General features: G+C 44.2%; 1 protein-coding gene across 2 annotated transcripts in view; it reads right to left on the bottom strand.

Annotated features, from left to right (window-relative positions):
* Positions 1-5,074: 5,074 nt before the first annotated feature.
* Positions 5,075-17,839, bottom strand: part of XPNPEP1 (X-prolyl aminopeptidase 1) — a 32,552-nt gene continuing 19,787 nt past the window's right edge. For both annotated transcript variants that reach the window (XM_080621071.1, XM_080621072.1), the window contains 11 exons: positions 16,133-16,222; positions 14,784-14,834; positions 13,618-13,676; positions 12,859-12,936; positions 12,262-12,333; positions 10,542-10,602; positions 9,642-9,711; positions 8,302-8,475; positions 7,316-7,392; positions 6,488-6,586; positions 5,075-5,440 (listed from right to left, as the gene is read on the bottom strand). In XM_080621071.1, the coding sequence (XP_080477197.1) occupies positions 5,312-5,440; positions 6,488-6,586; positions 7,316-7,392; positions 8,302-8,475; positions 9,642-9,711; positions 10,542-10,602; positions 12,262-12,333; positions 12,859-12,936; positions 13,618-13,676; positions 14,784-14,834; positions 16,133-16,222 (960 nt within the window). In that variant the 3' untranslated portion in view covers positions 5,075-5,311. The remainder of the gene's footprint in view (positions 5,441-6,487; positions 6,587-7,315; positions 7,393-8,301; positions 8,476-9,641; positions 9,712-10,541; positions 10,603-12,261; positions 12,334-12,858; positions 12,937-13,617; positions 13,677-14,783; positions 14,835-16,132; positions 16,223-17,839) is intronic.

The following is a 17,839-nucleotide window of genomic DNA, read 5'->3' as shown; positions in this document are numbered from 1 at the left end:
TGTGGAGCTCCAAACTAATGCTATCTTCATCTGAAATTCCCCAGCACATTTTGTATTCAAACCTCAAGAGGAACATGGTGGTGTTTATCAGAAGATGTGCTCCAAATGCAAATGGAAACAAAAGATGCTCTCTGAGTCCCCTGTCACCACAGAAGGGAGAGCAGGATGCACAGAGGGATGGAGCGTGATGAGCAGGGGCTTGCTCCAGCTCTGGAGATAGCCAGCCAGGGCTGCTTGACATGATGCTGGGGTGATAGGAGGGATATTAAGGCCCATGGTGGACCCTCTCATTTTGGTTAATGCTCTGGTTTGGGATATGTTTACAACATGCTGGCCCCAGACTGGCATACTAACCCTGGGGTTAAATTTATTCTTCTTCTTTCAAAATTCTCAAGGAATGTGATGGTTAAAGCCTTTCCTGGACATCAGAGCATCCATGCTCTCTGACCACATCACACAAGGCACATTAGGGAGACCCCCCTATCCCTACATCTCATGACAGAGTTGGGTGAGCTCCTGAAGGATGGTGTGATGTGGTGATGGGACAGCCAGAAAACAGGCAGGATAACTCATCGCATCCCTTCCAAACATGTGCCGTGAGCCCACACCAGCTGTCCAGGCTGTATGTGCCAAACCAACACACCCCACTGCCAGCATGGAGCAATCCTGCAGCCGCCAAACCCCTGCTCCTCCTGCAGCAACACTGAGAAAACATAAGAAACAGGAGGGGTTTTATGGGGTCAGATGGCATTACCATCCCCTTTTTTCCAGTGCTGACTTTCATCGGGCAGACATCACTGCCTCTCAGAAGCAAACATGTCCATGGACATCCACCACATCCCAGATTTAGAACGATTTTTAACAAGCTGCAAGGACCAAATAAACAGCATTTGATCTGCAAGCTCCCTATTCTTGACAGTATCCCCAGAGGTGGTGGAAAGCCAAGGAGATAGCTCCTTGCTTTAATTGGTACATTAAAATTCTTCCAAGCCGCTACACAACTGTTAATAGGCAACTTAATTAAGCACTAACCCAGTTCATATTTCTACCCTCCAGAGGCTCTTGTTTCAGTTTTTATTTTGTTTTTACTTATTACATCCAAAGCCATGGGGAGTTTTGTCCTAATCATGTAAAACAAGCTGAGGGCCGTGACACCAGGCAACTTATTTAACTCCTGACACCTCTGCCAGATGGCCAGGCCTGCAGTTTCTTCCCTCTAAAGAAGACGGAGGGCTCTGGGAATGAGGTGTGAATTGGAACAAGAATGAATGTCTGTAATCCTTAGCACCAGCAGCCAACTCACCCCCACTGACTGCAAAAAGGAGACAGTGCTGGGCAAAGCCAGGTCTTCTCCAGGCATCAGGTACCAACAGGAAGGTAGTTTTTAGACCAAATGACTGAGGAGCCTCATTCAGCCTCTCCTGAGCATCTTCCCAACTGCAGGTGTGCTCCATGCTGTCCTCAGCCACACACCACACAGAGGAGACAGCTCAGAGCACCACATGACAGAGAGGAAGTACCAAAGGAAAGAAGATGTCATCTCCTGATCCCCGGGAGACCTTTAATAACCTTTCATAACCCCAGCCCCTCATCACTACTCACTGTGTGCAGCCTGAACGTTGGGCTGGGTTGGTGCGTTTGCTGAGGAGGTCCTCAGCAATATGCTCTCAGAAGTTTTCTTTTTCTTTCTAAGGCCAGGCTGGGATAAATCAAAACTTGCTCCAACAGCTGTCATGGAAAAGGATGGGTTTAATAGTCATGCAAAGAATAGTGGGGTTTCCATTAAAGGTGAGTTATGAGCCATTTAAGTTAAAAAACAACTGGATTTTACTGCTGCCAGGCACACTTAAGGTAATACCCACACACTGAGGAAGGAGGGGTGACTGCAGAGAAGCCAAGTAGTCACCCAGCCTATGGAGGGAAGGAGCATTTGTTGCTGGTGATGAATATACATGAATACCTCTGCTCAAGGAGAAATGGTGTATTTGCCTCAAAAGCCTTGTACACCAACAGGCACATTGACAATGCACACACACGTCATGATTCCTGATTGAATGGTAAAGCCCATGTGGGTTTTCCTCACTGAAAAATATGGTCTGTCTCCTGCTGTAATGTTTTCATTCCAAAGGGAACGAAGAATTCCAGAGCCTCCAAACACAGCAGTAGCAGAGCTGTGGCACTTCTGGCACAAACATGGACAAACAACTGGGCAGGGGACAACGAGGGAAATGCTCTGGTGACATGAGTCAGGGTGGACACATAGACCTTGAGTATAGTTTGCCTTTGCTGAAGTCCTGTCCCATGGGTAGAAACAGGATCAAGTGGTGGTGAGGTACAACTACCCACTGAGCTCCTGGGCGGGATGAAATCATCGAGCATCCCTGTAAGAGAGGCTGTGTAGGGAGCAGAAACGCACTTTGCAGCATGATCTAGACCTATGAGACATCCACTGGGTTAAAAATACTGCAAAACTGAATGGCTTGAAATAGACCATTGCAAATCTTGTTAATGAAAATGCTCCTTCCTTCCCACAACAACAGAAAAAAGCCAATATGGAAAAAATAAATGAAATGACACTTTTCACTTGAACAGTCTAATTTTATGGTATTTTTCTGTGGGCGGCACTCATACAAAAATAAACCCCAAACCTGACAGGAACTTGGTCTTCATTCATTCTTCTTGCTCCTCTCTTCCTTAACTTTTTCCTTCCACCAAGAGAGGGGAAGGGAAACACCACCCAAGGTAAGCATGCACTGATGGCATAAATCAAAACCTGTGAGAAGGGAAATCAAAAAGGCATCAAGGCAAGTTTAATTCCTGTTGGAAACCTGAAGCTCAGAGAAGAAAGGATATAAAATGTAGTTGTGTTTTCAAGGTGTGAATAGGGAGAGAGGCAAATGCCTTGGAGTGAGGAAAAGTGTGCCAACCAGCCCCATCCATGAAACACACTGTGCCCCTCTGCTGAGGTGCCAAATCCAAGAAAGGGGTGAAGGTCTCAAAGCTGTGATATGGGAGATTCCCTGCAACAAAAGCCCTCAGGGGTGATGTGGCATGGAAGGACGACCTGGGGAGGTGAAAGGCAGGAGGTATCTGCTGAGGCTCCCTGGGTTGGTGCCTAGAGAAGACAAGTCTGGGTTGCCCCACTTCTGGCCCTTGTGCACTGGAGACTTTGGGACAGGAAAGAGCAATGCATTTCTGGGATCTGAGTGGGAATGGCCCCAGGTTGACATCTGACTGAAAAAAGGAATCCATGTGGGGAAAAGGTCTAATAAGGCCACTCAAACCTAGCAAATTGCTTTTGGTGCTGTGTTCCCCCTCCCCATTGAGGTGTCTGAACTAAACACAGTGGCTTTGGGTCAAAAGGACAAAAGCTTCCCTGGCTGCTGTGTCTCACCATTTGGCAGAAATCCTCCTCTGTTCCACCTTCCTGCGGGAAGCACTTGCCCTTGAGTTTGAGAAGAGACCTGCCAGGGCTGGGTCTCTGTGAGGACATCCAGGACGCCACTCTTGGAACATCAGCAGTCAGCAGTATCTGCTTCAGCTTCCACCACTAACCTGGAGAGCGGGTTCCAGCCTCAGAGCTCTCCCACCATTCCCCATTTGTCACAGCACAACCTGGTCAAACCCCTCACTTGCCCCTTGTCCCCATGGCAGTCAGTACCTAGAGGCAACAGAAGCTGGCAGATATGTTTTCCCCAGTCTGTTCTAGTCCACAGCACAAGCTCATGAGACACTGTGGCCTGGCTGATGTGTGAGCTGGGTTTCCACAGGCACAGCTGAGATGAAAGCAAATACATTCAGGTGCTGATGGGAAACCACTTGGATACGTAAATATATGCTCGTACCTGCAGGGGCTGCGGCGTGAAAATGACCTTTCCAAGCACTTACTGCACTTCTGGTTTATCACTTTCTTGGATCACATAGCCAGGAACCTAGGCAACTTTGTTTATCTTCCCAGGCCTTTTCTGTTTGGCTGCATGATACTGCTTCCAATTTCCAGAACTCCTGAGGGAAATACTGATTTCTATAAATCCCTATAGAGATTTCTATTAATCTCTGAAGAGATTAGTATTTCCCTCTCCAAATCTCTTGGGAGGGAAAGGGGAAGAAAATTCTGCATACAAATATTTTCATTGGCACTGAACACCTCTTTAAAATACCAGGAATTTGAGTTGCTGTTACCTGATTGCTCTTTCTAGATACGATATTGAACTTAGGTTTGATCAAAACACCTTCAGCATGTTAAGAATTACTTCTAATAAACATATTCTTACCCCATCATGTAACATCATGGACGACACTTTGATGCACCTGCACACAGTGATTTTCAGACCACAAAGCAGAGAATTTCTCAGGTGAGGCAGAAGCTCTCCTACCTGTTTTTAACTTGCAGCAGCTCGCTTCACCACTAGATGTCTTTGAGCGCTGCCTGGGATCCAGAGCACAGTTTCTGGTGCCCAAGGCCAGGCTGCTTTCAACCCAAAGTTACAGAGCCCTTCTTTTGTCCATTGCATGCACTGAGGTTTTTTTAACTTAGTAGTTGCTTCGTGTCCAGGAAGAGCTGCAATTCCATGATACTGTCCACACACCCTGCACTGCCAAGGGTTATACAAGGATAACAATAGACAGAACTGGCCTGGGTGCTCTGCACACATAAACCTCTGCTGAGTGTCACCACGTCCCTTCGCAACATGTCACAAAGCACAAGAACAACTGACTACTCTGGTCCATAATATCTGTCCAGTGCCTGGCACTGGGCAGCCCTGCACATGCTTTGTCACTGTCTGAGCTGGATGCACACATAAAGGCGGAATTATCGGGTTCTTGCCCTTCTTCAAGCTGTCACACCCAACACGTCAGACGGCAAGAGAAGGCAGATGGAGCAAAGAGTGGGTTGGAATTTTTTATTCAGTAATCAGTCCTGCTGTGTGGTAGCATCTTAGCAACTGGAACCCAAAAATGCAAAAATACTGAGTTTTCAGCAGTGAAAAAACAGGCAGTATAAAATATTCCAGTATTGCCTCTTAGAACCATTATTTCAGTAAGAGCCCTGTTTCAAAGGCAACATGCTTATTTAGTTTGCTTGCTTTCTATTCTCAATCCCTCCCCCCAAAATTGTTCAGACAGTAACCTCCTGACCCCCATCCCACCTGCACACATCATGGGGAGGCCAAGGACTACATGAATCTCATCCTGATTCCCAAAGGTTTACTGAAGAACATTCTCCCAGTGGTGTCAAGGGTCAAGAAGACACAGACCATTGTGACACGGAGCGGTCCTGATGTTCTACACACTGCAGACAACCGTGGTGCTACTGAGCTCTGAGGAGAGGCTCCGTCTCCTGGATGAGCCACTGGAGAGCTTCGTGCCGGCCTTGCCTCTCCAGTTCTGCTCCAACTACTTCTCTGCACTTCCGATGGTAGTCGTCCACCCAGTTACGCTACAGAAAGGGAGGGGTATGACATTGAGCATAACCACAGAGGAGTCGGTGCCCTTACAAGTTGTGTTCAGCCAGACATTTGTAGGCCCTTGTGTTCTTTGGGACTTAGCTGTTAGGCTGGGATGGGATCCTATCCCAAAGAAACAGAGCTCTAATGTATAGAAGTGACTTGTAAATTTGATTATGAGTAGGAAATAAAGCAATTGGTCCCAGGTCTTCAGAAGAGCCCAGGTTCAGTTCAGCTGACAAGGATTTAAAGCCTCTGCAAATCACTGCCTCCAGCAAGTCAGAAGAGCTACATTGGCACAGCCTAGTAAATAGCTTTGCAAACTTCTAACTGAACAATGTAGCCCTCAGACACAAGTTGCCCTATTGATCAGAACATGTAACCTTACAGCAGATCTTGATACTCTTTACAGTCCTCTTCAGAAAAACGAAATGCAAATAGGATTGTCATTCAGAAAAGGAGGATGGGTTGAGGCAAAATAAAGAGTATGGTAGAAAAACAAGGTGGTAATACTGGTCAAGGTGGTGGGAAACCTAAACAGTACGTTTAGAGTATGAAGCTATTCAGGGCATAAATGCTGATGAGATGTATCACTGATGTCTGCTCAGAGTCCATAGGTACTACAAAATGTGGTGTGGCTGAATGGGACTGACCATAAGCAGATGCAAACAACAACATACGACATAGTGTAAGTCTCTGGGGAGAAAGCATGATAGTCTCACAGAAGTAAATTAAGGCAGGAGTAGGAAAAGAGGAGAGATGATAGCAGCAAATAGATCAATGGAACTACCAAAAAAATCATTGGAGGGGCCCTTGCTGCCTGTGATGACATAGAATAATGTAGACAGGAAAGACCTCTGGAGAGCTCATCGAGTCCAGCCTCTCACCCAGAGCTGGATCAAGTTTAAAATCAAGTCAGATTGCTCAGGATCGCTCGCTGAATCAATCAAATTGAACAGAGGCCAGCGGTTTTTATAAAGAGAACAGAAGCAGGAGGTGCTAGTGCAAAGAAGGCAATACAAACCCATTGTTTCACTTACCTCTTTTTGTGTCAGCAAATTAACATCAATCATTTTTGTCTGGATTGGAACCAGGGTTAAGGGTTCAAAAGTCAGGCTCCCTCTGTTTTTGAAATTGTACTGTAGCAGAAAGACAAATGGGGTTGTAAATCTTTAGGAACAGCTCCAGACAGACCACGCTTACTCCGTGGTTCATGTCATCACTACAGAAAAACCTATGGAACATTCAGATGAGAGGGCAGCAACTTAAAGTAACATTTTTCTTACAGCTCAAGCAAAGAATCTCAATACAAACCTTAGTTATTTCCTTCAATAGTTACTTCTGAAAGGTCATGCCCCATGTCACAACTGTACAGGACTCAGCTTGATCCTGTACAGTCATTTTCAGTTTGGCATTTCTAAAAGCATAACCCAGCCAGACTGGCAGTTATAAAGTCAAAATTTGTCTGTAGTTTTGTTTCTACTGCCACTGAGGACTCTCTATCAGAGAAGAAAATCCTGACTTCAGAAGATCAGCTAACTCTGCAGTAGTAACTTCAAGGGGCTGAACAAAGATGTTTTGACATCCATACAGAAAACGTTTTGAAACTACTATCACATAGTTGTTTTATATACACTTATGTGTTTGAAATACACATTTCAACCTATGGAAACTCTGCAGAAGCAGAACTGTCATCTGTGTCTCTATTAGCAAGGGAGACTTATAATCAGTCTTCACCATAGTGACGTTTTGGAGACCTTGTGTAGGATTCAGCTGTCTGCAGCATGGTCCCACCTCAAGTTCCAGTACTTTAAAGGTTTACAACCAGTGAGTCATGGAAAAAGGTGAATCTTGAGCATGTCATTCACCTTGGTTTCAGCAGGGATCACAAGGACGACATTTTCTATTCGGATCCCAAAGGACCCATCTTCATAATACCCAGGCTCTGCAGAAACAGACAGTAATTAACTAAGCCACATAGCTGCACTGTGCAAACACTTATTCCCTATGGCCAAACTTCCACTGCATGGGTTTAGTCCGCTGAAGTCACTAAGCAATCTTGACATCAAGCATCCACAGAGGCAAACAAATTTCTTACTCTACTTAATCTGCACATAAGCCCTGAGCAAGGTTAAAGCAAAAGTTCTCAAAGAGAGGAGAGAGAAGAGAGACAGCCCTCAAGCTCAGAAAGCCTCCTTGCAAGTCAAGAGAGAGCACAGAGTACATGGGTTCCAAATATCAGATACTAATGGTGCCCTTACAAGTTGTGTTCAGCCAAAGACAATATTAATGTCTTTACAAAAGGCAAGTGGGTAACACCTTCCCCAAAACCACTTATTTTAGAGAGCGCTCCCAACTCCCTGACATGACTTTGCAGCCCTGAAGGAATGTGCTGTGTCTCAGCAAACCTTAACAGGCTGCTCATTTACTATTGGAAGACTAAGGCATGTAAAGATTTAATAGGTGCCTCAAATAGCTCATAGTAAAGACAGGATTAGCTCCTGAAAGCTTGGTGTCCAGCTTGTACTGCAGCCAGCTCTTCCACTGCAGAATGGGAGGCAGGATGCCAGAGCCTGGCCGGTCAGCGCGCAGCTCTGCTGAGGCTTGCACTGTACAGAGCAGGCAGCAGGCTTGCAGCATCCGACTGCAAAGATGCTGTATGGAAGGTGAAAGCTAAAATAGGGATCTTTACCTAGAAAGTTTAAATGACAATTAAAATAATACACTGAGGAGGCAGGACCAGAGCTTATGATCCCACCTTTCCTTTACACTGCTGTCAGATTTATTCCTTCTGCATCTTAAGAGAGCTTGGTCCTTCCCCAGTAACCAGAGAGAAACCAGCAGCGATAAATACCATCAGAGACGATCATTCCAGCCTCCAAGGGCTCGTCTGCAAAGGTTTTGTAGCTAATGCCACAAGGACCCTCATGTACATTTAGGAAAGAGCCAACTCCATGTCCTGTCCCATGCAGGTAATCCAAACCACAGTCCCACAAGGCAGAGCGGGCAAAGGAATCTAGAAGGTGACCTGCAGGCCAAAGGGAAGAGATGGACATGGAGAGAGAATGTGATCAAGTCAGGCTCCCACAGAGAAACTGATAATCACTCTGAAGGTTCAAACCTGGAAAATATGCAAAAAAAACCCAATCAACCAACCAAAAACCTCCACCATCAACCAAAGAAAGCAACTCATTGGATTGTTACAAGTTACAGGGCAGATTGAGAAAGTCTCATGTTCAAGCCCTTTCTAAACTAAAGAGCCCCTGTCCCTCTGATTGCACAGTTCTTCAGAAGATGGTCTGTAACAGAAACATTGCACTGCCGCTTGCTCCACTGGCGTTTTCAGAAAACAATCTAGTGGTTAAACGTTCCACAGAGAATTCAGCACCTTTCTTCAAGGTAGCTGCACTAAATGAACTCAAAATAGATGACTTGCCAATTGTATCTGGTGACCTAATCAGCCAGACTTCTTGCCTGGATGGTCAGTCATTTCAGATTGCTTCAACCAGAATGCAAAGATTTCTATTGCCTGCCTGTGAACATCAAGCCCGTATGCTACAGCTCAGGCACCCTGCAGTTTTAGTTGGGGTTTCTTGTACCACTATGCAGATGCATTTTCCTCACCTAACCAAGAATGCAAACAGAAGAAAACTCTAAAAAGAAAAGTCTTTGTGCAAGGGGTCTCATCGGGGGAAAATAGCTCTGCAACAAATTCACCAGGGGTGAATGTATGTCACAGCTTCTCCTGCACAAAATCAGAACAGCTCCTTCTTTTGTCATTTTTCCATACTGCTCACTGACAAAAGAGATTCCACATTAACTGGAACAGAATTAGCCTGTCCTTTTGGAGCTGGAAAGTGACCTCTCACTTTGACAGGGCCATGAGGAAAGCATAAAGACAACCTCCAAGGACAGAAAGGTCACAGATGTGTTAGAGTGCCACTGAGCGATGAAAGTCACTATCACCCTAAATGCATTTCAAATGCCCTTCAGACTTTCTTCCTCAAAATTTTCAGCACTGGTTGATGCCAAGAGAGTAATCCAGATCCAAAATATTGTGATGGAAACAGACACAGAGAGTTACATCAACATCTGCCTAACACATCTGGGCCTGTCAACCATAACATTGCTCTCAGACCACCGGTTCTCCAGAGGTCCCTGCTGTGGTCAAAACACTCCAACTCACCAACCCACCTTTGGTTCCATTTGGGAAGATGGCTGCACTCACAGCTATATGTCCCTTCAGGACATAGGTGAAGCATTCCTGTCAAAGAAATGTGTGCCATAAGTAAAGAGGGAGAGCCAAAATTTTGTCTTCCCCAGGAATGGGAAGAAAGACTGCATCTTGTGCAATTGCAAAGGACCTGGGAAGGCTTGCTTATGCTTCCCAGCGGCTGGCAACGCCAAAGCAAACCATAAGCAGAACGACTTTAAATTACTCTGAAGATATTTCTCTGCTAATTACGGAGAGTGTCACTAACTCAGAGTGTAGGTTTAGCAGCAGGATTCACCTGACCTACTTGACTGATTTTCTCTGTGGCTGTAGTTTTACTTCCTGAGCATAGCCTACAGCACATTTTCATCACCCGGTGAACTATAATGATGAAGTTAGTTTTAATTAAAGAAGCAATTTAAAATAAACAAAATCACATTGCTGAATTTCCAACACAGACCTCCTCAAGTAAGTCTGAGACTGGTTTTTTATATGGTACACTAGACACAAACCACTACTGCAGCCTTGCATTAGACACTGAGCTTTGCACTAAATTAAACCCCCATGTTGGACAAGCCAGTAACATCTATCTTCAGCCTGCTGATTTGATTATTTAGAGAAGACATGTCACTTTGCAGATGAGAGGTGTGTATTTTAAGATAGAAAGGTGTCATTCTCTAAATCACTTAGTTTATGTTTTGAAAGTATGAAGTCTGACAGCCTCCTTTTCAGACTTTATCAAGATGCTGTCACATATTATTAAATAAATGATACTTGATAAGAGTATTTTGACTACATAGCAATAGGACACATTACTCATTTGTTTAAGTATCTCTAATGATAAGTGTCAGATCACAAGCCACACTGAGATGCCAAATTACCTTCTCATAGGCTGATGGTGTGCCAAAATGCATTGTCCTGGTCACATCTGTTGTACCATCTCTTCAAAGACAAACAAAGACGCAGGAAGCAAATGGATGGGGGAGAAAGATCAAAGTGAGAATGCACAAAAAAACCCAGTCGCACTGCAGCAAAGCAACCAAGCTCATAATTGGGTAAAGTCATCTGCTGATGATGTAACAGCTCTTAATCTCCAAAATTCCTGAACATACACGTCCCAGATGTAGCAATAAGGATTTACAATTCAAAATGTTATCTTTCATCCATAAGCATCCCAAAGCTCTTCACAAATTAGAATCTAAACTGCTCATAAAAATGATGCTAATTTGAGGTTTAGCAACTGGTACCCATCCATAGAGAACAGAACACAAAAGGCCAAATTTGTATGGAAGATGATTCATCAGCAGTTTAAGAAGATATACTTATGCACAAATGACAGCTACCAGCTCAGAAAAGAGAAATGTAAGGGGGTACAGCGTCCCTTCCATCCTCAGAGAGTCTTGTTCTGAGATTTCTACAAGTTATCCAGCATTTGGATAGGGGTTAGTCTGAGATGTCTGAAACTGGCTCTAAGTCCCTTCTAACAAATATCAGTTTGAGCCTGCTGTCAAAAACACAGAGGCTCTTAAATAATGTGTTCCCTTTGAAACACTCTTGTGCCTACGCTTTTCCCCTGCACACACAGGCCATGGTCACAAAGAGCTCACGGTTTAACTTCTTAGCAGGGCCAAGAGCAGTATCCCTGTCACAATGCTGTGGTAAGTGCCATTGATGTCCAGCTTATATTGTATTCAAACGGCTGCTTTTCACAGTGGCACTAAGGAAATCATTAATTAGGCCATTAGAGGAAGGAAAAAAGATCTCCTTGTAAAAATCTTATCAAAGGATGTCTGTATGGTTCTTCTGCAAAGTTCTTCCTGACTGACATAACAAAAAGGCAAAGCTCTAAAGACAAAGCTCATCTCAAAGAAGCAGCCAGGCCTGTCCTGCATCTTAGTGAACAAGCCACTTCTCATCTATTTACACTGGTTAAAAACACCACTTCTTTCATTTTCCATGGAGTCAAGAGTTCCACAGTAAACAGCTGCAGAGATTGAGGCCACTGTATGTCACTGTCAAAACAGTACTGAGTGAGTCAACAGACATGTGACATCCTCCCAAAAACACACCTGAGACCCAAGTAGCCACTGCAATGAGAAACCCTGTCTCTGAGTCCTTCTCTGGAAAGGCACAGAACACCACAGGCCAGTGCTGTCCTGCCTTGCTCTGACCTCAGCATCAGTCAAATCTGCCCACAGGGCAGACCTGGCAGGGGAGGCCCCTCACTCAGCTGTCCAGGCTGCTGTGTAGGCAGCCCAAGCCTAAACAGGGCAGTCAGGCTTGTGCTAGACCAGAGCTACCACTACCTTGGCAATGGGACTTAGGTGACAGCTGTACTTTTAGACCTCATCCCCTACCCCAGACAAGGCTTGTCAGCAGCCCCAGTCTGCTGCCCTGAGCCCAGCTCAGAGCCTCCTATCACACATCAGCCACCCACTGACTGATGCCCTTGGCTTTAAAAAGGGGATACAATGAGCAGGCTCTCTGTGAAATGGCACTGTGCTCAAAACTACATGTTACCATGCCTGCCACAGCAATGGGGAGCTGACCTTGCAGGTGGTCACAGGGAGCAGAAAATATAGCACCATTCATCCCACTCACTTGTATTGTGCTCCTGAGTCCAGGAGGTAGATCTCGTTCACAGACAGCGTTCTGTTGGTCTCAGGAACTGGCCTGTTCAGTTAAACACAAAGCTTTTTGTTCCACAGTTTTAAGGTCTCCAGCTCATGCCTGCAGTCCAGAAACCATATTAAGTGCAAGCTTGGATGTGTCGGCTCTGATTTCTTGTGGCAGTGATGGAAAACACACATGCTGAGCCAGGGATCATACTGAGGAGTCTATTTGTCTACAATAAAATAGCACTACAGTACAGTATAGCTTTGTTGCTTCCAGCAAAACCCTCAATATCTGTTCCTGGACATATTTCAGAACAGTCTGCAGTTCATACTCCTCCTTCTCAGACTTCTACACCCAAAATAGCCCTTTTCTATGGCCCCTGAGCGGATCAGCATGATAATACATGCATGCTGCCAGCAGGGAGAGATTTTAATTTAGTAAGTGTGGAAGCTCTGGTGGAATAAAGCGAGATGGCAATCAACATCTCCCTAGAGTACTCTGTTGTGACACCACAACGAAGCCTGACAGCTCCTTCCAACTATGTTTGCTGAAGGATGAAAGGAGAAGCTGTGTTTCTCTTACTTGTAGTGAATGATGGCTCCATTTGGACCTGTGCTTGATATGGTAGCAAAACTCAATTCAACAAAGTCTTTCTGTTGGCTGAAAGAAAAGATTGTGATCACTACCGCACAAGTGAGAGGAGCACACAGGCACCTGAGGTACCTGGAGTGCCCCATCATCAATTTCACATCGCCTCAGCCTTCCCCTTAGCCTTGAAAGCCATGTGGGCAAGCATACTTGGGTTGTACAGATTGAAGCCCTACCCTCCCAACCGTGTGGAAACCTGCTTTCCATCTCTTTCTTACCAGCAGAAAATTCACCACCCAACCCACCTACGGAAGACATGTCCTGAACAATTTCTTCTTTGTTACTTATTTACTCAAAGGCATTTTTAGAAGTCTTGTTGATGTACGTATGTATGTGAGTATCTCTCAATACAAATGGTGTTCACTCTCCATCAGAAGAGAAGGAAATTTAACTCTCATATCAGCTTCTCTGTGGTAACAAAGCAACTGCCTTGTATTTAAGTGTCCTAACCTGTGACATTCCTCATTGCTATCTCAAAAGAAAACTGGATGGGATCCAGTGGGCTGGGACTTCTATTTCCCAAGAGACCCAATTCTTTCCCAACTCTTTCAAGTGTTCAAAGAAATCCTGTAGTAAAGGTTTGTCCTCAAGTAAAATTTATCTGCAAGTGAGCTGGACTTCTAAGGAATGAAATAAAAACAAAGGATAAAAACGCCACCCAGAAACCATCCTCACAGGGGATTTACTTCTTACCTGCGGAACTCCTCTGCTTTGTCTGCAGCAATTATTTCTGTTACTGTTCCCTTTGGAACCTAGTGGACAAAGATGTAGGTTGAATTAGCACACCAAGAAAATGCTAAATGCTTAAGCACTGACCCTTGTCTATTATGAAACCCAATCTTGAAGTGACCTCTTTCCAGGCTTTTTGTCCTCATTCCTCAGTACTGACAAGCACCAACCTAGCAATATTGTGCAGGGCATGTGAGAAAAGGAAGCAGAGACAGAAAAAGCAGTATTGCTGAACCCTGACTAGGAAGCAGTTAATGCAGCGTTAATTTCACTGAGATATGTGCAGAGGTAACATTTCACAAGACAACATCTCTTCACAGACAGGTTACGCTAAGCTTGAACAGTTTTTTCCAACAAACCATGGTATTAGCAGAATTTTTATGCTTTTAAGTAAGAAATGGAAGCAGCTGCAGGAAAAACAAAGGATGTTAAATTTTACTTTAGGCATTTGATAAATCAAAACCTCTGACAACCTCCCCAAGACTGGACAACAAGCAAAGGGAAGCAAGAGCTAGGTTTCATAACCCCTGAGGCAGACTTCTTGAGGTACTCAGACATGTAAAAAGGTACCTTTGGGAAGCCATCAATCTATCTCCATAGGTAAAGTCAATGGACTCAGACATGCAGTAGCACAGAAGGAGCACAGCTTAGTAAGTTGCTGTGTAACACTGGGCACTCTGCACCTTCACTGTGTACTTCCAGAGAAAACACGACTAATTTGTCTTTATCCCATTTTCACTGCACTTGGGCATGACTGCACCTCTCCATTCATAAACGCCAAATCTGTCCATACTGCTAGACAATACTGATCACCATGAGAATAGTTCTGAACTATTGCACCAAACTGAGTATTTCTTCATGATTTATACTACCAAGCCAGCACAAGACAGTATTAACACTATATTAAGCCTATTCAGGTCATTTCTCACCTGCTCTGGCTTTGGTCTGTGTAAAATGAATGGGGGACTTGGATGAAAGCACGACTGAAATCCCCACCAACAAAAAACAGACAAAACCCCAACTGTTTTTCCACTTTTAGCAAAGGCACTATAAAGACTATAACATTTTATGCTCATGAAGAATTTTACATAGTAATAAAATCTCCAAGTTAAAAAAAATGAATACACTACCTCTTTCTCCAGCCAGTTAAAGAGCTCACACAGGGCAACAGCATCTTTAATCTGTGTTAAAACAGGCAGAAGGGAATTGAGAAGAAGAAAGATTTATCACGCCTCAGTATAAACAGGTTTTAAGGCAAAATAATTTAACCTGCAATTTTCAGAAACACTAAGAGATGATCTAAGAGGTCCTTCTGGGTTCTGTCTCCTGTAATTAATAAAAGCACTGGAAATGTATCTGGACAATTAAATAAACATTAATAAAAGTTCACTGCTGGAAAGCAACATATTGTGAAGAATTACCAAGTAAACAGCAAAAAACTTTCAAGTCCCTTGTGCTTCGACACACAAGATCTTGCATTACAGCTTGTGGCAGGTAACCACGCAACACATCTGGTGATGCGACAAGGGAACATACCCTTTGGGCACATGGTACCACAGTCTGTCACACAGCTTCTGACTTCTCTTTTGCCTGATAACCCCCATTTTTCTTCCTTCTTTCTACATGCTTACTGCATGCAGAGGCAAGGAGACAAGTATAGAAGAGCAAGGCACAATTTTGTCCTCAGGTGGCCGGTGACAAAGTGTCTGTTCAGTACAAGTATTTTTACTTCCCATTACCTTACAGGCAAAGAAAAGCATTGAAATAGAAAGTAGCAGTTCCCAAAAAGCTAGCAGAAAACATGGAACAAGTCCAGAATTGCCAGCCCTGCTTTAGCTGCCACATTTCTCCTCTTGTGAAAATTGCTGCTTGAAACTTAACAGGAAATGAACAAGAGAAAATTTCAGCCCCAACATGAACCTGTTTCGCAGGCAGCTTTTTTTGCTTGAAAATATGAAACTTTCTGGGAAATCAGTCTCATTTCCATTGTACATGATGATGACACAAAATCAACAGTGCTTTGAGGGCACTTGACTGCTCCTGAGCATCTTGAACTGTGTTTTGCACCATGTGTCGAAGAATTTCTCTGTGTTCTTTAGGCTGTGTTTATACAAGTCATAACAACTTGAAGACTCCACTGAGAAAGACAACAGAACTAGCAAAGGGGAAAGAACAGCCTTTTAAGGGCTCATACTCTAAACAACACTTCTCAAGTCTGCAGGGTCTTCTAACAGAGCAAGGCTGGTTCCTCACACTATCACAAATGTTGTTCTTCACTCCAAGGGAATGCTAAACAAGCAAAAAACACTGCTTCAACAGCAGTAGATATTTGACAGAAAACCACTTTTACCCTGCCATCCAAATTCTTATTTGCTTTTTAGTCTGAAACACTAAAACTGGAAGAAAAATGTAATTTCTCTCCCTAAACGTAAAACAAACCTCTTGCCATGTGCAAGGAGACTCTCAAACCTTCACTTACATGTGCTCTTCTCATGCCTTCTGTTTCCGACGCATTCTTCACAGCTTTTGCAATGCAGATGGGAGTATATGGGGTGAGGTATCGGTAAGCCTGCAGTAGAAGGACAGGGATTACTTGTGGATTAGCCAGACTATATAATCCTACAGGTTTAATAACTCAGCCTGGCCACAATTTGTACTTTAGCAGTCTCTCTCAACCTTCAGAGCCGGGAAATACTGGTTGCCAGTAGGCAGCTTGGGGCACTGGTGAATAAAGAGGAGAAACAGTCCTTGAATGAAGGAAGAACAGCCACAAGGAAATGCAAGGAGCTTGTCATGAAGCAGGGTGAAGATTTGGATATCCTAATTAGAATATATATCAATGTCTGAGCCATGGGTTTCCTAGTGCTGATGTACACTAAAGTCCCAGAGACAGCCAATGAGAAACACCAATCCCAGGGCTAAGGTGGAATTTAGGCTGTGCAAACAGACCAAAAGTCACCTTAACTTGTTACCTGTCACGCAAATAGCAAGAAGCAAAGGGTATCCAGCCCAAGGACTGGAGTTGAACCTGGTGGGCCTCTCAAGTCTGTCTCCTTCAGCACTGAGCATCACCACTTCTAATGATCAGCAGCTCTAACAAGTACTTTAAGGCCCTAAAAACCATGAAGGGCCTTTGCAAAGCTGAGCGTTATATGCTGTCCACTTCTGAAAGGAGCTTACATCAGCAGTTTTGAGACAAAACTTTCCTGTGCCTGGATGGGATGGCCCTACATTAAGAACTAGTAACTGGTCCCTTACCACCTCCCCAAACATCAGCTGTCCTTAGATTAGCAGGAATGCTTGGCTGGTTCTGAGCACGTCTTCAGAAATTCAGCAGCTGAGGTGACTTGCCCAAGCCTTGTCATACTTGACATCAGAAGAAGGATCAAAGACGAAATCTTCTGCCCCACAGTTCTCCACTCTACTCACTATATATGAGGATATGGGATGAGCACCTACACAAGCACAGGCTTGGTAGACCTTCAGCAGAGACCAATTTCACACAAATCCTATAGGTCCAAAAATAGCAAGACAATCACACTGCATAACGCAGGAATTAAAGTACTGAAGAAGCCACAAGTCAGGAAAGTTCTTTTATCAGATTCAGGACAGTACTTCTCAACTGTCAGATTCTCAGATCAGTTTGCCTTTTACAGATACTGGTAGGTTCTACTGATCTTCTGTGAAAAGCACATTTACATGCAGCTGTAGGCAAATCTATAAAGGGTTTGCAGATCTGTGTTTAACAATGGACTGGATTTTTTCCCAGTGTCAATATCTGGCTTTGATGGAGATAGACAGTAGATGGACTTCCAGCACTAGGGTTCTTCAAAGCACCACAGACCAGCTGCTCAGCTGGTGTAAAGCTGAAGAAAAAAGCCCAGCATAAGGAACCAGGAAACCTCTGGCTCTTCCAATGACTCTCTCAGTGGTTTTTAATCAAGACATTTCAGTCCTCCCTCTCCTGCTTTTTACTGCACAGAGCTCCTTGAGGCAGGGACTCTCCCATTGCAAAGAGAGGGTGTGTAGCACTGTAATGACTCAGTACCAGCTGAAACTGCTAACAGGGTAAATAATGTCACTACAATTCATTACATTCCTTAATCTAGGCCAGATCTGCTGTACTTCTCTATATGGATATTCTGAGTAAATCATTTACAGCAATTTAGCCAAACTAGGGTTAGCC

The sequence above is a fragment of the Psittacula echo genome, assembly GCF_963264785.1.
Source record: "Psittacula echo genome assembly, chromosome: 6".
In the NCBI taxonomy this organism is placed as follows: Eukaryota; Metazoa; Chordata; class Aves; order Psittaciformes; family Psittacidae; genus Psittacula; species Psittacula echo.
The sequence above is the reverse complement of the archived record's forward strand: the minus strand, read 5'-3'. Positions and strand labels throughout refer to the sequence as shown.